This window comes from Chenopodium album, chromosome 27 (assembly GCF_948465745.1).
Source record: "Chenopodium album chromosome 27, dcCheAlbu1.1, whole genome shotgun sequence".
NCBI classification, from domain to species: Eukaryota; Viridiplantae; Streptophyta; class Magnoliopsida; order Caryophyllales; family Amaranthaceae; genus Chenopodium; species Chenopodium album.
Window position 1 is genome coordinate 21,816,459 of NC_137860.1, and position 22,464 is coordinate 21,838,922.

At 35.7% G+C, this 22,464-nt stretch overlaps 1 protein-coding gene and 2 non-coding genes across 3 annotated transcripts; 2 read left to right on the forward strand and 1 right to left on the reverse strand.

Moving 5' to 3' along the window:
* Positions 1-1,374: 1,374 nt before the first annotated feature.
* On the forward strand, positions 1,375-1,482 carry LOC145621703 (small nucleolar RNA R71). The gene has a single exon (XR_014108513.1). It is a non-coding gene; the product is annotated as a small nucleolar RNA R71 (small nucleolar RNA).
* A 4,428-nt stretch (positions 1,483-5,910) lies between these two features.
* Positions 5,911-9,247, forward strand: LOC145620576 (protein PMR5-like). Its single transcript, XM_081675270.1, has 4 exons — positions 5,911-6,548; positions 6,913-7,087; positions 7,207-7,391; positions 8,549-9,247. The coding sequence occupies exons 1-4, from the start codon at positions 6,058-6,060 to the stop codon at positions 9,048-9,050; spliced, it is 1,353 nt and encodes a 450-aa protein (XP_081531396.1). The 5' UTR covers positions 5,911-6,057; the 3' UTR covers positions 9,051-9,247.
* A 10,382-nt stretch (positions 9,248-19,629) lies between these two features.
* LOC145621678 (small nucleolar RNA R71) lies at positions 19,630-19,735 on the reverse strand. The gene has a single exon (XR_014108494.1). It is a non-coding gene; the product is annotated as a small nucleolar RNA R71 (small nucleolar RNA).
* Between the last annotated feature and the right edge of the window lie 2,729 nt (positions 19,736-22,464).

The window sequence follows — 22,464 nt, forward strand, 5'->3', positions numbered from 1 at the left end:
GGAAAAACAAGTTCACCAATCTCAACTAATACATCTTCAACTACATCCTTAGGGAGTCAAACAGTTCTATCAGCTATTTGAAGAGATATATGGGGGAGGGTTTAAGTTTTTTGAAACCTAATTTTTCATACAAAGAAGAAGGCATTAAATTAATACTAGTACCAAAATCACACAAGACCCTATCAAAAATTTTTTGTTTATCTTGCAAGGAATAGTAAAACTACCAAGATCATGCAATTTAGGTGGTAGGTTCTCATGTAAGATATCAGAGCCATGCTTCTTCACTACCAAATTTTCTAATTCCTTATTATTATGATTATGATCTAGAATTCCTTTCACAAATTTTTCAAATTGAGGCATTTGAATTATAAGATTAGAAAAAGGAATGGTAGCATATACCTTCTTAAGAGTCTCAGAATATTTCCCAAAATGCTTATTGAGCACGACTTTTGATAACCTTTGCTGGAAAGGCATCGGTTCCTCATAGGCTTATGGAGCAACATATTTGGGACCTTTATTCTCACGCATTTTAGTTTTCGACTCCTGATTGCACACTTTCTCCTCTAATCCCCCCGTAGTCAACTCATCTCTCTTCACGAAAACTGCATTGCATTGTTTCGTTTAGACTTTTGCTTGATCTTGAAGCGTTGATAGATGACTCACTTGTTGTGATAGTTGAGAAAGGTGAGTTTCTATCCTTTTATTTTGAGCAACGAGCAATTACATCGAGTATTCTAAATATTCAACTTACTTTGCTTGTAACTCAAATTGCTTTAAAATAAGCTCTTGTTGTTGTTGTTGGGAAGTAGCAAAAGTCTCCATAATGGATTCCAGATTTGAAGATTGAGGTGGTGGTTGGTGCCAAAATTTGATAGGTGCCCTTGCTTGAAAAGCGGGTTATGGTGGAGTATTTGCTATAGCTTGAGTGTTCTTGTATGAGAACCCTTGATGATTTCTCCACCCTTCATCAAATGGCTTTGTGGAGGTCGTGGTATAAAAAGCATTTGCTTGCTGAATTGTCATTCCATCATAATTAAGTTGACACTCTCGCGCAGTATGACCCTGTGTTTCACACATTTGACAAGTTTCCATCGAGGGTCGAGAAGGCTCGGTTTGGAATTGATCAAATTTATGAGTTAATGCCTTCACAGAACTTGTCAAAAGAGTTAGAGCATCAACATCATATTTACCTCCTTTGTTGGTAGCACTTCGTCCCCGTGGATGGTAATTATCATTAGCTGCCATCTTCTCAATCAAATCTTTGGCATCGGTTGGGTTCTTAGTCGCGATGGAACCTCCGACGCAGCATCAATGTAGATGCGAAACTCATGGGTCAAACCATTATAGAACGTTTGGATCAACATCCACTCTAGAATACCATGGTGAGGGCATTGTCTCTGCAATCGCTTAAATCTTCTCCATGCCTCATATAGGGATTTGTCATTAGATTGGTGGAAGGTAGATAGCTCGTTCCTTGATTTCGCGGTTTTCTCTTGCCCCAAGAATTTAACTAGAAAGGCCTTAGCAAGCTTGTCCCACGTATCAAAGGAACCAATACCTTCATCTTGTAGCCATTCCCTTGCCCTATCTCTTAGTGAAAAAGGGAAAAGGCGTAGTCTAATAGCATCATTAGTGACACCATTGAGCTTCATAGTGTCACACTTCTCCAAGAAACTATCAATGTGAGTCACAGGGCAATCATTCAATGAGCCCGCAAAAAAAAATCATTGGAGATGAACTGTATGACTTGGGGTTTCAACTTAAAACTCTGAGCGGTGACAAGAGGTCTAACAATACTAGAGAGGAATCCGTTTGTTGTATCCGGAATACCATACTCTAAAAGAGATTTTGTTCCCGGGCCGACCATGTTTCTTGTATATTGATTTTTCCTCCTTCTACCTTTTCGTCTTCTTGCACTAGCTTCGATCTGAGAATCAAAAGGTGTTAAATCATCTGAACCTAACTTCGAGTTTGCATGCAACAAAGAAACTAAAACGGGAGATCAAAGACACAAGGAACAATAGCCGAAGCAACAAAATATATGCTTAGTAGAAACGAATCACAAATAACTAGAATGACACCGTTAGTCCCTGGCAATAGCGCCAAAATTTGATAGGCGTGTCGCGTACCTAACAAAAATAACCTAACAAGACCACTACTATGTAGACGGGCATCCCAAGAGACTATGGTTTAACTAATTAGTTAGACCCAATTAACTACTAAACAAGTAACCAAATCAAATAAGTGAGAATTAATAACTAAGGAACTAATTAAAACGATTAAATCTAAGTAATATGACAAATCAATGCTAAAAACATCCAAGATCAAGAACCACCACGAATACAATTAATGCAATAGTCGTTCTACCCCTAACAAATAATTCAATTGATTAATGAGGAAAAGTAATCCCTATATAGTACCAATGGTCTCTCCGAGTTATCAATGGCTTCCCTAATCACAATCAAGCCTATTTCTGTGGAATCACGTAAATTAAAGACCTTCAGCACATTACCCTAAATTCCTAATCATCCATTCAACTACTCCCGTGATGAACTTCAAACCCTTAATTGATTTATTCAAACCCATCAAAACCTAAATCCCGTTGCGATTAAATCAATGGATCAATAACAATACTAATTATCCCTAATCTAGTATTGGCATGAGCACAATAAATTAAGCATATCAATTGCAATTATCATTAGAGAATTTAAAGAATTAAATCATGCATCAATCATATACGGGTTCTGCAAGATCTTGGATTAAGGAAACTACTCACACATGTTAAAGAAAGCAAAAACAATATTCAATGATGAAAACATGATTAATAGACAAAAAAAAGTTAAGGAACAAGTAAAGATGAATACCAATTACGTACTTGAATGAAGAAAAGTACCAATTGTTAATGAACAAAGATCAAAACTTGAAAGTGAAAATTAATCAAGATCTAGAGAGAATATTAGGGTTCTAATGAAGGTTTAAAAGCTGGAAAATCATAACTAAGTATGTTTAGTTGGGGTTTACAAAGGGGTATTTATATCCCTTAACATGAAAAATCCCAAAAAAATACTAAAAACGCACTTCGCGAAACTCTACTAGGGCAGCCAGGGCAATGCCGCCCGGTCGGGCGCGATAAGCAAAATTAAGTTGCAGCTTCTTCAAGTTACCCTTCTCGTGCAAAGATTTGTCCGCCCGGTATGCCAGGGCAAATCTGCCCGGCCCGGACGATGGGGAGTCGAATTCTCCATCTCTTCCACAATGTTCTTCTCTTCTCCTTCCTTCGCCTAACTGCCAGGGTAATGACTCCCTGCCAGGGCGGACACGGGAAAAACGCTCCTCCATCTTAATAAGCTCTCGTGGCTGTCCAAAACAAGTCCAATTCATCCGGAAATCTTCATGTGCCTACAAAATCAATTAAATAGACCAAGCCACACTAGAGAAGAAAATGTTAGTGAGAAATAGCTCCGTATAGAGCTCAAAAACCATAAGAAAATAGCTATAGAATGAGGGTAAAATATGGTATAAAACATGTACATCATTTAGATAACAAATAATTTAAGAAAACCACCAAATATATATGAACCCTAATTCTTTATTACAATTATTCCTCACATTTTTTAAACAATAATATCAATTTTGGTACTAATTAATTGAAAACATAATACATGAAATTAATGCAAGTTAGTCCTAACTTTGTGAATTAATCACTAAATAACAAAGCCCCAATTTCATTTAAAAACCCTAAATGAAGAACACTATCATATATATAATTAACCCCAATTTCATAAACCAATTTTTTGTTTTATTTGTATAATTTCAATTTGCAATTTTGAAAAAAAAAACCGAAAAAGGGTAATTAATCGAAAAATCCAAAAAAAAAATCCATCGCTGGTCTTGGGCAAACTCGTGGGAAAATTTAATGTTTTTTGAAATAATAAGTGGTAAAATTTTTAAAAATGTTGGTGGTTATTTCTAAAACACGAAGAATAGTAGGTGGTTATTTCTAAAATACCCTCCATATATAAAACTAGCTTATGTCTTGTGCAATGAATAATTTTATTAAATTTTAAAAAAGTGTACAACAATTTGTAGTTCAACACTTTTTGATATATTTTCTCTTTATAAAAAATATGACAAAGATCATTATTCTGTAAAAATAGTTTGTAGTAAATTTTATGTTGCATAGACCGGTAATACAATTTTATATCAAAACTTATGCATTTCTTTTAGGAAAATTTCCCCCATCTATCCCAACTTTGCCTCGTCTGCCAATAATAATCCCTACTTTCGATTATTTACCATCACTCCCAACTTTAGGGGGGAATTAATTTCTATTGCATCCAAATGACTTGGAACCAGTTGAAGATGTAAATTTTGCGGACTTGTGATTAGTTGCACACGTGTCGTATCATGATAGGTTAATTTTTTTTTTAAAAAAAAATAATTAAAACCACAAGTCCTCAACCACTTTCACTACCACCACCACCCTCAATCTCGCCATAACCCTAACCCCAACCCTTAATTTCACCGGCAAACGGTCGGCCAACCTCCTACTTCCACCAAAAACCACCGACCGTCCACCACCAATCCCCGACCCTAGAAACCACCCAGCACATCCGGTTTTCGTGGCTGATTGTCATGGAAAGGGTAAAATTGAGGGTGGGGGGAAGGGAAAGGGGTGGGTTTCGAGGGCGCGCGGGGGAGGGTTGGGCGCCGTTTTTCGGCAATAGGGGAGGGGTTTTCGGGGGTGGGGGAAGGGAAAGGGGTGGGTTTCGAGGGCGGGGGAAGGCTTGGCGCCGTTTTCCAGTAGCGGGGGAGGGATTTTCGGGGGTGGGGGAAGGGAAAAGGGTGGGTATCGAGGGCAAGGGAGGGCTGGGCGCCGTTTTTCGACATCGGAGGAGGGGTTTTCAGGGGCGGGGGCGATTTTCCGGTGGGGTGGGGGTGGGGGTGGGGTGTTTTCTGGGATAAGGGTGGGGGGCTGGGTTTGATAGCCTTTTTTTTTTAATTTTGTGTTTTTTTTTTAATTTTTTTTAATTTTGTTTGGACGTATCACATGTTGACACATGTCTGGTAACTTGCAATATCAGGTTGGTTTATGATTAGTTGGGTACAATAGAAATTAATCCTCCCTAAAGTTGGGAGTGATGGTGAATAATCGAAAGTAGGGATTATTATTAGCGGATGAGGCAAAGTTGTGATTAATGGGAGCACTTTTCCTTTCTTTTACATAATATTTACTTAATTTTCTATAAGTAGTTGCTAAACTTTTATATTAATTTTGGGAGGTAGTAATTATGTTATAATGAAATTAATTTAGTTATCAAAATTCCTTTACAAAGTAAGTTTAGTTATCAAAATAGATGGAAGATTCGGAATAGTATTGAACTGTAATGTATTTAATTGATAAATTAGGAAAGAAAATATCATAGTGAATTAAATATTTCATAAGGTAACTTGGAAACAAAATTGAAGCAAAATAAAAAAAAAAAAAAAAAAAAAAAAATAAAAAAAAAAAAAAGAAAAGTGGTGGAAAAGGATAAGAGATCACATTTTTCCAAAGCAAACTTGTGATTGAGAGATACAATATTTATTCTCATCAAACTTAATTTAATTGGTATGCTTATTAAATTCAACACAACATTGGTGATCCTAATCTAATATAGTTATACAGTAATAATATCCCACCCCAAAAAAGACAGCTTTAGTTGCCGTTTAGGCAGGTAAAGACTACAGTACTTTATTCGATGAAAATAATGACCATAATGTCAGTGCTAATTGTTATTTTTTTCAGCTTCAAAAAGAGTTGCAATTATTATTAATATTTATGCTCCACACATGCATACAGCACAGCATACGCATATGCTTAATCATATTGTACAATACATAAAAAGCAAAAGCTTAATCATATAATATACATAAATTTAAAAGCAATTGCATGAAAAATTCTTATTTACACAAAACCAACCTACTTCATACATACTCTTTAAGTACCAAATCCTATGAAATAGTGAACCAACTTTTATATTTCCAAAACACAAAATAAAACATCAAAACACAAATATGGAGTTAAAATCCTCCATTAATGAAACATGGAAGCTTTTCTCACTAGGAACCTTTGTTGGTTGCCTTCTTATACTCCTAATTCTCGACAAAAGCCACCAAAACACAAGTCTTTTAGCTGCTAGAAATGCTATGCTACAATTTGGTCCTTTTAAAATGCTAGATTCGCCAACTGATGAAATTATCAATACTTTGGACCCTTCAAATTTTACCATTACTAATCCTACCGATGCCTCAAACGCTACCGCTCTTACTCCTACGACGGACAATCAAGTTTTCGCCATCGAAAACGTGACGACTCCGATGAGCCAAACCGGGAAGAAGTGTAACATGTTTGATGGTCAATGGGTTTATGACCCGGATGAAACTCCTAGTTATGACTCAATCAAGTGTCCTTTCCTTGAGGAGAAGATGAGTTGCCGAGTAAACGGAAGACCCGATTTCGAGTACGAGAAATGGAGATGGGAAGCTACTGATTGTGATATACCATTGTAAGTGTATTCATTTTCACTCATACAAGTTATACCAAGCAAAATTTTAATTTATGCTTCTATCATTGAAAATTTTAACTAAACGAGTATGGTGGAGAACTCAGCTTATGACTTTGACCTTATAAGTTCGAGCCTCATCATCTACCTATCTTTGGGAGTAGGGGATTTGTCATCTTTCTTACAAAAAAAAAACAATTAACTGAACCAACCATGTTTAGTGGGGATGGTGGGAATTGAGCTTATGACTTTGTAATCACAAGTTCGAATCTCACCATCTACAGATGTTGATGTTTAAACGGCTTTATCTTTTTCCTTAAGGAAAAAAGAATTAATTTACATTTTTTTTTTGAAATACTTATGGCAGATTCAATGGAACAGACATGTTAAAAAGGCTGAGAAACAAGAGAATGGTAATATCAGGTGATTCATTAAACAGGAACATGTGGGAGTCACTAGCTTGCCTTCTTTACACTTCAATTCCATCTTCTAGAGTTGAAGTACATGCCAAAGAAGTAGTGTATAAAGTTCTTAAAGCAAAGGTATATATATATTTATTATATTTTCTACTTTAATTTATTTTGTTGGGTTAATCATGTCCTGTTTATTTTGGTAAGGAATCTTTGTTCAATTCATGTTACTTTCTTCATTTCCAATGCAGGATTATAATTTCACCTTTGAGTTTTACTGGAGCCCATTTTTAGTTGATTTTGATACAAAGCACAAAAGTGGTAAAAATGTTCTTGTTCTTGACAAGCTATCAAAGAATTCTAAGGAGTGGCTCGGTGCTGATATTATGGTTTTCAACTCTGGTCACTGGTGGTCACACACTGGTAAAATGAAGTCGTACGTGTCCCTTTTCTCGACACCTTAGGATTTGTTCTTCTCGCCTTATTTTTATTAACATTTATTATATTCTTTAGCTGTTGAACTTTATTTAATTTTGCTAAAATTCTGAATAGTTGGACTAAATTTTTTTCACTTGGGAGATGCTACTCCCTTCGTCCCTTTATTATTTCCCCATAGCCATTTTTGGAGTCAAACTGTACCATGGTTGAAAGTCAAGTTGTACCATGTCTTTTTTTTTTTTTTTTTCCTCCTTCCCGTCTCCTTAATTATTAGGTAAAATTGGTATAAACCACCTTTTATGTCCAACTTTTTTGAAAAAACCACCTTTTATTTATTATTTTTTTTTTATTTTTTTATTTTTAACTAAACCACCTTTTAAGTACCTAAACTTTTAATTGCACCACCCCTATTTCAAATTATGACGAAAAAAAATTAACTAAGACGTCAAAGGGGCCCACAACTTATGTCTTTCGCTCCTAAATCATGTATATTTTTCACCTCCAAAAACATTTAACCCTTCCCTTTATATATATGCATGACTAAATTGAGTAAAGTTCTAAAAAACCAAACCTAATTTTGCTACAAAAATTAAATTGTAGTATTTGTTTATTCTCAAGACCTAAATTGAGGTAATTGGAGTGGATGGTTGAGATGGAAGGAAAGGTTTTGCTATGGTTGATGATTTGGAAGTAGATGATTGAGATGCAATTTGTTAGATTTGAAATAGGGGTGGTGCAATAAGAAATTTAGGTACTTAAAAGATGGTTTAGTTAAAAAAAAAAAAAACTTAAAAGGTGGTTTTTTTCAAAAAAGTTGGATAAAAAAGGTAGTTTATACCAATTTTACCAAATTATTACTGGTGAGAATTAAACTTCCAACCTCAGTGTTGAAAGTTGCTTGTTGCTCTGCTTTCACTATGCCAAACTTAGGTTGGTTAGTCGTACTGTGTAGTGTACATAACATGGTTGTCTCATGTGTATGTAACATGGCCGTTTAGTGGAGTACATACACACATGACGAAATACCCTTACTTAATAACTCAAAAGTTACTATTCACTTGTGTTTTGTAGGTAATTTACGTACATAGTTTTGTGAACGCTTTTTTTTTTTTTTTTTAAATGCCCAAATTCTTAATTTTGTGTATGTAACAACAGGTGGGATTTATTCGAGTACAAGGGAGAGCTAACAGAGGAAATGCCACTAGAGCTAGCATACGAACGGGCAATGAGAACATGGGCTACATGGATAGAAAACAACGTAGATTCGACGAAAACTGTGTACTTCAGGAGTATTTCAGCGGAGCACAAAAGTCGACAATATAATCAATGGTGCTACAATGTAACAAAACCTATAATGGATGAATCATATGTATCCGTCTACCCAGGGTCGCTTGTTGATACCATTGAGACCATGATAAATGGGATGAACAATCAAAAAGTGAACTACTTGAACATTACCAAGCTTTCATCGTATCGAATGGATGCACATCCATCGGTTTATAGGAGCATGGACTGGAAGAATATTACCAAGAAATTTGAGAATGTTTTGGGTTACGCTGATTGTAGTCATTGGTGTTTGCCTGGATTGCCGGATACTTGGAATAGGTTGTTGTATACATCTCTGTTTTATAATACTTCAGATATTACTAGTTCTTGAATTTTTTTTTATAAGTATAGCAGTAATTTTTTAAATTTTTATGTTTTTGCCACTGATTTGTAAAAGAGTGGTTTTAAGTTGTAGGAGAATAGCGGTTGAAAGTGTGCAAAGTATTCAGTTTTACCGGATTGAATCAAAGTGTAGAAAATCATAATGAAGTTGAAATATATGCAATGTTTTAGTTTTACTGTATTGAATTACTCAATCTTTAAATAAAAGTGGGGAATATTGTCAAGATACAATTTTAATATAGATGTAAATTATCTTACTACTTCAAGATAAAAGATATTTTTGGTCAAACTTATGTATTGACAAATGTATCCAAAAAAAATCAGTAAGGTATTGAGTAAAAAGTAGGGAGTGTTAGATTGAATTGTGTGTATGCAACAATAATAATATTGTGCTTATCCTCTCTATTTTACGAAAAGCCTATTAGAGTCTGAGCTAATCTTTTCATTTACTAGAATTTTGAGCTAATCCGATCCATTCCATATAATGTTCCTCTCTAATTTAGGAATAATATACAATATGACATCAAAGATTGACTAAACCGAGCTGAACTGAACTGAACTTATTGGAGCTAAACTAAACTTAACTTAACTGAATATTTTATGAGAGAAGGAAATTAAGATAAGAATTGAACTGAAATGAACTGAATTTATTGGAACTGAACTAAACTGAACTGAACTTATTGAAGCCGAACTGAAGTAATCTAAACTTAAAATAAGCTAAAGAGAACTAGCCATTTCGTGTTTTTTTGCCTAGTTATATAAAGGGACCTTAATTGGCTCATGTACACTACTAAAAACATTTTTAATCCTTTTTTTAGGGACATTTTTTTTAGTAACTTGAGTAATAAGATTTATAATCCCCCAAGGCAGATGTTAAGTTTGATACATATGGATACAATTAAGCTTAGGATAAGCTAATTCTTTCCACCAGTTTTTTCTATTTTTTTAACTTGAGTAATACAAGTAAGATTTATAATCCCCCAAGGCAGAGGTTAAGTTTGATACATATGGATACAATTAAGATTAGGATAAGCAAATTCTTTCCACTAGTATTTACCTATTTTGTTTTTTGTTTTTGTTTTTTTGTTTTTTTGTTTTTTTGTTTTTTGTTTTTTTTTTTTTTAATTTTTTTTTAATTTTTTTTTTACTTTATATATGGTTGACTTCAAAGTCCATAAGTTGTCCTAGCAATAATTGCCTAAAATTCCTTAAAGTATTTGTTTATCCGCCAATAAAAAGTCACATTGACAGATCATTGAGTTACAAGTCCAAAACTAGTGAACAAAAGATACTTGGTAATTGGTACCATGTTGAACGATTTAGAAGATACTAAAGTGGTGTCATCTTTTGTCAATTGACTGAGCTGTACTCATACTATACTAAAAACTAAAATAGTGAGTTGCTAGATATAATCCACATGCAAGTGTTACAAGCCTCGACACTACGTACTAATATATATATATATATACCAAAAAAACAAAGTTGAATAGTAAACACTCCAACCAAGTTGGTCATGATACCAAGCTTAGCTTGGTCTAGTGGGAAAGATTGCACCTTTCAACCATGAGGTCGAGAGTTCAATCTCCAATAGAGGCACAAAAAAAACTATCAGACCAAAAAAACCGTGAGGGTTGAGGTTCGGTCTTCGCTATGCTACAACTTCGAAAGACCGTTATCTTACTTAGGAGCTAACCGGAATACGATTTATTGGAGAAGAGTTCCGACCTGTGTTAACTTTTATAACAAAAAAGTTGATCTTAGCTTGATGTATAGGGCTGGTTTTGTTTCTGTATTTTTATTTTTTATTTTTTTTTTATTTTTTGTATCAGCTAGGTGAAACGACATAAACCATCGAAGTAGTATTTTAACAAAATTTTAGTAATTAAATAAGATAAAATAATAAAGGACCACATAAATCCTGTCACACGTTTATTTATGAACATACAGGCAACCCTTAAAGTTTGTTTCTTAGGTTTGAAGTTGTTTTACATATAAAGAAATTCTTGGAGTAATGGAATCTTGAGAAGAGCTCTGTAGTAGGACAATGAGGTATGAAGTCTATGAACTAATGTATATTCTAAGAATAGAGTGTAGATGCATTGGTCCGGGATAACTAAAACTTGTACTGTTTTTAAATAGAATTTCGTTATCAAAACGTCAATAGGTAGGTTATGCACTAATTCATGTCAGATTAGAATAAATTATGAGTACGGAAATAATGATATTTTGACTAGTCCTAATCTGGTGTTGCTATATATTCTAAATTTAAGTTGTAATCGTTTGAGTATTTTAGAAAAATAAATACACATTCCTAGTATGAGTTTAGGTTCTCATAAAAAAAAAATAAAAAAAAAAAAATCAAGAAATTAAATATATGAATATCAAGTTTAACAAAAAATAAAATGGGGGTTAATCTGTATGGCTGGTCAGATCATGTGACTAGAATTACTCGAGCTATTCGGTAAAGGGTTACTCGAGTTACTCATGACCGAGTAATCCCTCAAGTAACCCTTGAACGAGTAACCTAGAAGTAACGAACCCTTGACCGAGTAACCCCTGACCAAGTAACCTCACAAGTAACCCCTAACCGGCCGTTCCCCTCAAGTAACACCTGACCAAGTAACCTTTTACCAAACCCCTCAAGTAAACCCGGCCCCTGACCAAGTAACTTGTATAACCCCTGCCCGAGTAACTCGAGTAACCCTAGCTACATGATGTGACCAGCCACCTAAAAAAATTTGTGAAAATACATTATTCTTCAGCATATAAACACTATTATGTATTCTAGTCTAAAATTTATTACATATTGACTATTTATAGATGTCATTCTCATGATTTGAACCAACTCAACTACGAAATATAATGTTGATGCTTAAAGGTTTTGATGATGATGAACTTGAGCTCAAGCAAACTTCGACTAATAAAGGTTTTTCTAAGTTTGTGACTAGAACAGGTGAAGTAGACTTAGAAGTGGAAGACTAACCTAATCTAAGAAGACATGAAGAGATTCCAGAGAAAAGTTAAACAAGATAGAAGAAGAGTTCTCTAACAAGAACTATCTAATTACCCTAACAGGAACTTGAAGACAACAAGTTGAAGTGTTGACTTGGTCTGCGTTGAAGACAGTAAGTTCTAGAAGAACTTGGCCAGCGATGTTCAAGTGACAGCAGGAACTTAGTCCTACACTACGTGAAGCCCAAGTATCCTAAGTTTATAGAATATTGGCGTAGCAAATTTATTTAATTAAGATTTTATCTCTTAGATTTGCTGCATGTAAATATGTTAAGTAGGTTTACGCGTTAGACTTATTAGAAGCGTGACAAAAAATTTGGCAAGCTTAATTAAAAATGGAAAGTTTAAAAAGATAAGTTTTTAAGAAAAGATTTTCTAAAAATATTTACTTCTTAAAAACAGATTATGAAAAGATATTATTCGATTGATAATTTAGCTTTGATAAGTTTTCCAAAAGATTTTCTTTAAAATAAATAGATTTACTTAAAACCGTGTTTTGGGATCTTATTAATTTATCATAATTATCTTTTGAAAACCCTACTTTCTATACGAGCTAGTCTTGTATAAATAGTAGAAATCGCATTTCATTATATTTTGTGAGTTTATGCGTAAAGAGATCGAATTGTGGTTAATTGTGTAAGTTAGCCAAGCTTATAACTTAGTCATATTAAGTTCGGGTTTCATGCGTAGCTTACCTTTCATATACTAGGAGTAAAGTATTTTGTATTGGTTGGTTTCTTAGGTGAGTGTGTGAAATACATCTTTGCATATAGTTGTGTAAGCTTCTAGTGTGAAGCTTAGTGAGTAGTACTCAGGGAGTACGAGTGTATGTAAGTGTGGGACTTAGGTTGGGTAGGATAGGATCCTATTGTGTAGCAAGTTCAGTCTGGAACTTGTGAGTAAAGGTCTAAGTATATAATAGGTTGTAACTTGTGTGTTTGCCTTATAGTGAAGTGGTTTGGTCTTGGAAATCCCTTAGAAGAGTCGAGGTTTTACTTCTAGTTGGGCCCTGTAAGGTTTACTCGTAAAATACTGTGTGCATTATTGCTAGTTCCTATATATTCTATTTTATATTCCGCAAAAGTAGCTATTAGAAACTCATATACAATTCACCCCTCTTATAGTGTTCGTCTCAACTAAATAAAATAATGTAAACAAAAATTCAATTTCGGCTTTGCATCTTATCAACTTATTATATGCATCTTTTGGCATAATACAAGAGGATAATGACAATACAAACCAACTCAATCCACATTTCGGTAACAATAAACTAGCTAATTTCCTCTCTTATACCATTTTTTTTGACTTCTTGGCTTGCCGAACAGTCAAGAAGATTAGATCGTAATCATAATTAAATCATATATTAATACGAGTAGTTAATAAACCTTTTTTGTCGAATTACATGAAGTATTGTACTTCTGTACGTAAAATTTCCAGTTAAATACAACATTGAGCTCTGTGTAATTTTTGTTTTTATTTTTTTTACAAACATTATTTTATTGTAACATTTTACGGAGTAGTTAACAGGCAATTAACTGCTTAGCAGTGTATTATTGTTTCTGAGGCCAGCTTTTATTTGTTCTATTAATTTAAGTTAACAAAAATCAAGAAATAATATTAATAAAATAATAATTTGGAGAAAGATGGATCAGTAGTGTTCATGTTCTTGTTACTTCATTTGATACCAACTCGGCTCCTTCTTTTCAACACTTTATGTTAATATTATAAATAATTAAATGACAGATCCATCGTTAATATCATGTGTTCATTAAAAATTATCAACTTGCACAAAAATTTTAATACTAGGGTTTTTTTTTTTTTTTTTTTTATTTTTTTTTATTTATTTATATTTATTTATTAGTTGATAAACATGGTTCCTATGAGTGCGCTGCAAGGCTGTAGGATTTTTTGTGTTCTGTCTCAACTATCTACTCTCTAGGCACCGCTGGCCTTCTTTTACCAGAAATTATTCATCAAACTCAATTCGAAACATTATTAAAAAATTCGAGTATTATCCAAAGGATCAGATATAGGTAATGTTGAAGTTTAAGGTTTTGATGATGTTAGACTTAAATTAAAACAAACTCAATTAATAAAGGTTTATAAGTGTGTAATTAGAACAAGTGAAGTAGACCAAGGTGGTGGAAAAGTAACCTAAACTAAGAAGACATGAAGAGACCTTTGAAGAAAAGTTAATTGAAATAGAAGAAAAGTTCTCTAACAGGAATGTTTCCTAACAGGAACCTAAAGACAGCAAGTTAAGGAGTTGACTTGGTCTGCGTTGAAGACCGTAAGTTCTGGAAAAAACTTAGCCTGCGAAGTTCCAGTTCAGAACTGGAGAACAAGTGACAGCAGGAACTCAATCCTGGTCTGCGTGAAGCCCAAGTAATTTAATCTACCTTTACTGAATAACGGCGCAACAATCTATTTTAATTAAGATTTTATCTTCTAGATATGTTGTTCAATATGTTAAGTACGATATGCATGAAATCTATTAGAATGAAGCGTGACAAAGATGCTTGGCAAATATAAGTAAAACGGAAAAGATAAAAACATTGATTTTAAGAAAAAGATTTTCTAATTGATTTATTTCTTAAAAGCTGAATATCGTAAAAGATACTATTCTTTTTGATAATCTTTCTTTATCTTGTTTTCCGAAAAGATTTTCTTTTAAATGATTTACTTAAAACCGTGTTTTGAGATTTGGTAATTTAACATCTTTATCTTTTGAAAACCGTACTTGCTATGCGGGCTTGTCTTGTATAAATAGTAGAGATCTCACTTCATAGTTTTCTGTGAGTTTATGCGTGAAGAAATCATTGTGCTTTTATTGTGTAAGTTTTCCAAGCTTATAACTTTGTCATATTAGTTTCGGGTTTCATGCATAGCTTGCCTATCATATACTAGGTGTCTTATAATTTGTATTAGTTGGGTTATTGCGTGTGTGTATGAAATTTACATTGCATACAGTTGCGTAAGCTTCTAGTGTGAAGCTTTGAGATTTAGTACTTTGGGAGTACGAGTGAATCTAAGTGTGGGACTTAGATTGGGTAGGAAAGGGTCCTATTGAGTAGCAAGTTCACTCTGGAACTTGTGAGTAAAGGTCTGATTATAATAGGTTGTAACTTGTGTGTTTTCCCTATTATAGTGAAGTGGTTTGGTTTTAGAAATCCCTTAGAAGGGTCAAGGTTTTACTTCCAATTAGGCCCTGGAAGGTATCCTTGTAAAATCATGTGTGCATTACAAGTTTCTTTACATTCTGTTTTATATTCTGCAAAAGTAGTCATTAGGAACTCACATATAATTCACCCCCCTCATATTGTTCGTCTAAACTAACAATTGGTATAAGAGCACGGTTCTCACGTGCAAGCAGATGGCTGAGTAAGTTCCTGAGGAGAGATGAATTACAAGGAAAAACTTCAAGAAGGGTACTCAACACAACGTCCACCCATGTTCAAAGGTAAGTTTTACATCTACTGGAACAGTAGGATGGAGATCTTCATCAAGGCTGAAAATTACCAGGTTTGGCATGTAATTGAATCGAGTGATTTTGAGGTAACTTCAACCAATGAGAAAAACGAGGTAGTTCCTAAACTTATTTCTGATTATGATAAAGAAGACTATCTGATTCTTGAGTTGAATGCTTTAGCTATAAAGTATTTACTGATATGAAATAACCAAGGAAAGACAAGTAAAAGGGGAAAACTTTCAAACAAGCACAAATTCCAATGCAACAAATAAAGGGAAACCTATCGCAAAATCACCAAGATAAATGAAATAGGGGTCTTAATCAAAGCTAACACCAAGTAAAGTTAGGATTAAGGTATAACCACAAAGATTATAGGGGAAGCAATCACAAAGAAAGCAAGATAATCACAAAGATTATGGTAGAGAGAGAAAGTCTCTTTGATTACAAAATCAAGCAAAGTTCAACATTGATTAAAATGCAATACATCTTAAAACAACTTAAATAGTTTGTACAAGCTGACAGAAAAACGGGAGAAGGTTTGGCCGAACTCAAGGTAAGTTCGGTCGAATTTGTGGGTAGGTTCAGCCGAACCTAGGGATGGTTCGACCAAACTGTCCTGCTCCTGGTTCGGTCGAACTTTTGGAGTTCGACCACTGCTGCAAAACTGACAAGATCGGGTTTGAAACTGCCTAGGTGGTTCGGTCGGACTTCCTTGGTTCGGCCGCACCTCTTCAATTCTTCTTGTCTTCAAGTGTGAGGATGGTTAGCCTCGAAAGGTGACCTCCAAGTAGCTTGGCCCGACTTCGTGTCACGACACGTGGCACGTCTTCCACTAAGTTCCATGCACCCGCGTCAAACCCCTCTTCTTCAAAAGGAATTTCCCTCATTTTCGGATCATCATCACCAATATCACATTCAAAAAGAAAAGAATCAAGATCACCAACATTAAAGGTAGCATGAACTCCAAAGTCTCCCGGTAGTTTTAGCTTGTAAGCATTAGGTGCAGCTCTCTCCATAACTTTTTGACACAAAACTCTCTCCACAACTTCAAAGGGGCCTTCAAATCTTGGCATGAGCTTGTTCTTCCTCTTAGCCGGGAATCTTTCATTTCGAAGATGGAGCCACACACGATCACCTACATTGAATTCCCTTGGCTTCTTGAATTTGTTTGCCGTTGCCTTGTAACTCTCATTTGCCTTCTCAATTCTCTTCTTGACATCTTCATGAAGCTTTTTCATCGTTTCAACTCTATCTTTTGCCTCAAAGCTCAACTCCTCTTGAGGGATACTAGGCAACAACTCAAGTGGTAGGCGGGGATTGAAACCATACATTACTTCAAATGGTAGCTTAAGATCCCAATCTTTCATGTCTTTGCTAATGATAGCTCGGAGAACGGTGGACATGGTACGATTAGTTACCTCGGTTTGGCCGTCAGTTCGAGGGTGGCTAGAGGTACTAAACTAGAGCTTGGTTCCCACTAACTACCACAAGGTCTTCCAAAAGTAGCTCAAGAACTTAAGATCACGATCTGACACAATACTTTTTGGAATGCCATGAAGGTTCACCACTTCTCTAAAGAACCAGGTAGCCACATGAGACGCGTCATCGGTCTCGTGGCAAGGGATGAAGTGAGCCATCATGCGAAAACGATCAACCATAACAAACACGGAATCATTTTGCCTTTGAGTGCGAGGGAGAGCAACCACAAAATCCATACTAAGATTATCCCAAGGGTGACTAGGGTGATGAGTGCCATTTATGTCACTCATTTGATTCTTTTTAGGATGGATTTTATGCCTTTTCATGGCTATTTTCTTAGTTTTCATTTAGTTTTGTTCCTTATTCTTTTAGTTTGCATTTATTTGCTTGGTTATATGTTTTTATGCATTTCTTATTTTATTCTTCCTTTTTCTCTTGTATTTGCTTATTTTCGTTTGTTTTTCAGGTTGAGATCGTGATTCAAAGATTCCCGAGTCTCCTTCCCTCGTTTCACATCATTTTGGATGCCTCTTTCTTTCCATTTAAAGCTCAAGTGTGAAGGAATACAAGGGTGAAGTTTATGAGTTGGTGCACGCATGCGGTGGGGGCACCATTTTGGTGTTGAACCCACCATGGAAGCCATTTCAAGATTGCCTACCTTAGTGTTCATCACCATCACCAAGTCAAGCGCACGAGGTTGTAGCATCATCGAAGAAGGGGAAGAGTACCCACACCCATGCGCGGCCGCGCAGCCTGGTGGTGCGGGCGCGCCTCACTTGGGCACGGGCGCGCCTCCTGGAGGCTCTGTTTCCGTACCCACATTAGAGCGTCCGCGCCCTCCCTTTGCACTGGTCGCGTCTTTCCGGGTATTTTTGGGACGATCTAACCGATCTCTCCTAGTTAGTTTTACTATGAATAGTTTTTCCTTCTAAATTTAGAGAAAAAAATTCAATTAGAGATTAATTAGATCAATCTAGGGATAATTGTAGAGAGAGAAAGAGGAGAATTGTAGAGAGAGAAACCATTGATTTTGATGATTGAAGCTTGATTCTACTTGATTTTGAAGTAAGTTTGTAAGGATTTCTTTACTTTAATGCAATCTTTAGTTCTTGATTTCTTTTGTGTTGTTAACTGTTCAAGTTTGATTAAGTTTTGATTGATTTTAGTTTGTTTGATTTGATGATGATGATTTTGTTGATTAGTTTAGTTTTTATTGCAATTTCTATGGATTATGAGTAGTTAGCTTGCTAGGGTGATTGTGAAGCATTTATGATGTGATGAATTGATGTAAATTGGGGGATTTGATGGAGTTGATGATGTGGTTAAATTGGTTGATTGATTATGTACATGTGTGCTTTGATTGAAGAGTAGCTAACTTTGATTGATGCACTAGATTGTATTGTAGGTTCACATTGATACAGACCATTGATTTGTGTCCTACATTTGTCGATTGAGGTGATTTGTGAGGTTCCTCGTTAGTGTCTTTCGTAGTTGGCGCTAGTTTAACCTATAGGATCTGAGATTAGCCTATCACTCTCTCTTGATTGCATAATCGACCTTCCCTCGCATTACTCGACTTAGTCAACTTATTATCCCAATTTGCTATGTTCTTTGCTAATCTATGAGGATACTAAACCCTAATGTTTTATTATATTGATTTCTATTGCTTGTTTGTCTTGTTTAGTTGCTTAGATTACACATACACACCAACCTTTGACTTCGAGATAGCTTGACCTAGACAAAAGTAATTAGCTCCCATTCCTTTGGGTTCGATCCTTGACTTGCCGTTATACTTGTATGAAGGTGTGTCGAGAGTTTATAAATTTTGTTTTGGCATAGGAAAGTTAGTCTAACAATCTAGCTCCCACCTCGTGTCAAGAAATGGGCCGTTTTCGGAGAATGGCGTAGATGATTGCTTTTTTTGTTGAGTCTATTTCATCTTATTTGCAAAAACACAATAAGATTTTCTTCTTTAGGCTACAGTTGTAGTCGTGTTACTAGTAGTTTCATCGAGTTTTATATGCATAGAGCACGTGGACGTTCCCTTGTACCTTTTGATCTGGAAATCGAGAGGACTCTTTCAAAGAGAAGGATTGCTAGTAGGTCTTTGAGCACAAGGTCTTCAAGTGAAGAAGAAGAAGAAGAAGAAGAAGAAGAAGAAGAAGAAGAAGAAGAAGATGATGAAGAAGAAGAAGAAGAAGAAGAAGAAGAAGAAGAGCAAAGTATGGGAGAAAATCCTAGAGTTGCTTTGAAGGAGTTGGGAATTCCCGATGCTTATAGGTTTAAAAGTGGGATTGCATTGCCAACAACACCGGCAAATGATTTTGAAATTAGACCGGCCATGATCACTTTGATCGAAAGGAGACAATTTAGTCCGGCTAAGAGTGAGAGTCCGCTAAACCATCTCAAAGAGTTTGAGAAGTATTGCAATACAATCAAAGTGAATGGTGTATCTCAAGAGTTTATCCGACTTAAGTTGTTCCCTTTTTCTCTCATAGGAAGAGCCTTGGAATGTTTGGACAAAGAGGTCAAGACGAATTATCTTAGAACATAGGACGAAGGTACTAAGGAATTCTTGTCTAGGTTCTACCCCAAAAGAAAACAGTTGAGGCAAGGACTTTGATCTAAAGTTTCAAGAAAAAACCGAGTGAGAGTTTGTATGAAGCTTGGGAGAGATACAAGGAATATCAAAGAGAATGTCCCCACCATGGCATCCCAACCTATCAAATCATCCAAATTTTCTATGGAGGGTTGAGTCCTCAAGACAAATCGTGTCTAGATGCAGGACCCGGAGGGCTAATTATGAACAAAACCGAAGAAGAGGTTGTGGACATTATAGAGGATGTGGTGCGCCATTATATGGATTGGCAAGAAGGAGAAAGAGAGTCTTCGAGCAAGAGCGGATCAACGGTTTATTCGGTTGATCACCTTAATGCCATCAACAATCTATCATCTCAAATTGCAAGCTTGGGAAAGGAGATGACAACAATCAAAGCAAAGCTTGAGAGTGCAACATCCAATGCACAAGGTCATCCCTCCCACACTAAAGGGAGAGGTACTTCTTCTAACTCCACTCCTTCTACTTCTAACAATATGCCCAATGGATGCCTATTTTGTGATGTTTGTGGGTCTTATGACCATGATGCTTCTACTTGTTCAAATGGTTTTAAAAATGTTGATGATTGTGAGAATAGTGAGTGTGTACATGTGAACTTTGTGTCAAACAATAACAATGGTCAAAGGTTTGATGGACCAAGGAACTTTGGTAATAGAAATTTTCACCCACAAGGAGGATATGATAACTATAACAATGGCAATTATAGGAACCAAGGAAACCAAGGTTTCCGAGGCAACTATAATAACCAAGGTTATGGCAATCAATCCCAAGGCCAAGGGTATGGAAATCAAAGCCAGTCTCAAGGCTTTGGTGGCCAAAAACAAAATTTTGGCAACAATTAAAATAGAGGGAATTGGAACAATCAAGGGAGGGGAAATTTTCAAAATAACCAAATAGGACCCCCACCCGGATTTGCTCCAAAACCTCAAGGTGTTAGTGAAAATTCCTATTCTCAATCTTCTAAGTCCAATTTGGAGGATATAATTGAAAATCAAACGAAAATCTTGAATACCTATATGGCGGTGAGCGATAAGAAATTTAATGAAATCATGACACATAACAAAATGCTTGAGACAAAAATAAACAACTAGCAAACACTTTGAAGGATTGTGCTAGTCCGTCTTCTTTGCCTTCTCAAGGAGCTGACCCCAAGAAACCGGTTTATACCATCACCACTAGGAGTGGGAGAGTTCTTGAGGAGAGGGTTTCTAGGGATGATGAGGAGGAGAAGAAGAAGAAGAGTGTCTCATGTGAGCAAAAATAGGAAGTTGTGTCAAGAGATGTGAGTAAAGAGGAGAGCTCTGAGAAAAAGAAGAGTGTTGAGAGAAAACAAGAGGAAGTGAGAAAACCCGACCTTCCTTACCCCCAAAAGTTCATGAGGAACAAGTTGGATGAAAAATTTGGGAGGTTTCTTGAAATGTTGAAGGAAGTCCATCTTTATATCCCTCTTACTGAAGCCATGACCCAAATGCCTAGATATTCCAAGTTTCTTAAGGATATCTTGAGTGGCAAGAGAGATTGCAATGAGATAGATTCGGTAGAGCTTGGTGAGTGTTGTAGTGCCTTGATTCACAATGACCTCCCCAAGAAGATGAAAAATCTGGGTAATTTCTCCATTGCTTGTAAAATCAAGAGCAAATTGTTTGAAAATGTTTTGTGTGACTTAGGTGCTAGTGTTAGCATAATTGCTTTCTTGGTCTTCAAGAAGCTTAAGCTAGGAGAACTTCTTCCTACCAACATGACTTTGCAATTGGCCGATAGATCTATCAAGTTTCCAAAGGGAAAAGTTGAGGATGTTCCTCTTAGGATAGGTGGTTTTACAATTCCGGTTGATTTCATTGTGCTTGAGATTGAAGAAGATGACCACATTCCTATCATCTCCTATCATCTTAGGGAGACCATTCTTAGCTACCTTCGGAGCTTTGATTGATGTTAAGGGAGGCCGTATTACTTTGAGAGTTGGTAACAAGAAAGAGAGCTTTAAGTTGAAGCCGATGCATGAGTCTTTATCCCTTGTGAAAGGAATCAAGAGTGAGGATTCCCTTTGTTCATTTGACAATGTGTATGTGATTGATTCTTCACCTAACAATGTTCATGATATTTTTTATGATGTTCTTGTGAGTTTTGATTGCATGAAAGTTAGTGAAGACAAGAAGGAGCTTCCAAAGGCTATGAACGAAGAGGTGATTGACATTCAGCATTGGTTTGAGCTTTATCCTCAAGAGGAGGGTGATTCCTTGGAAGTGGATGGTGAGAAATTGTCTACCAAAAGGAACAAAGCTAAGAAGAAGGCAAGGGCTTCTAGGAAGAAGAGAATGAGATTGAAGTTGAAGAATGAAAAAGTTGTTTTTGAAATTCAAGAGAGTGAGATTCTTTCAAGCAACAATGTGAAGTTACTTATGAATGAAGAGGAGTATGTTCTTTCCGCCGCCTTGAAGAAGGTGGAGTCCTTTGACCCTCCATGATTTAAAAGAAGGGTCGAGCTTAGGACCATAAGCAAGCGCTTTCCAGGAGGCAACCCGGAGATTTCTAAATTTTCCTTTTGATTTCTTTCTCTTTTATTTTCTTTTCTTTCACTTGTTTTCTTTTGGATTTATTGGTTGAATTCCTGGAATTGGATTAATTCAAATTGAGCATAAGGCAATGAATTGTGTTTGGCGGTTTTTAGTGCAAATATAATCGATTTTATCAAAATTTGAGGTAAAAGGGTAAGATTCGTTAGTGAGGTAAGATAGGAAAATTTGTGTTTCAATGTGAAGGAAGTTTGCATTTGGAGGGTTCATTGTGCGCAATCATTATTTTGGGATGTTGAACCCACTGTCAACT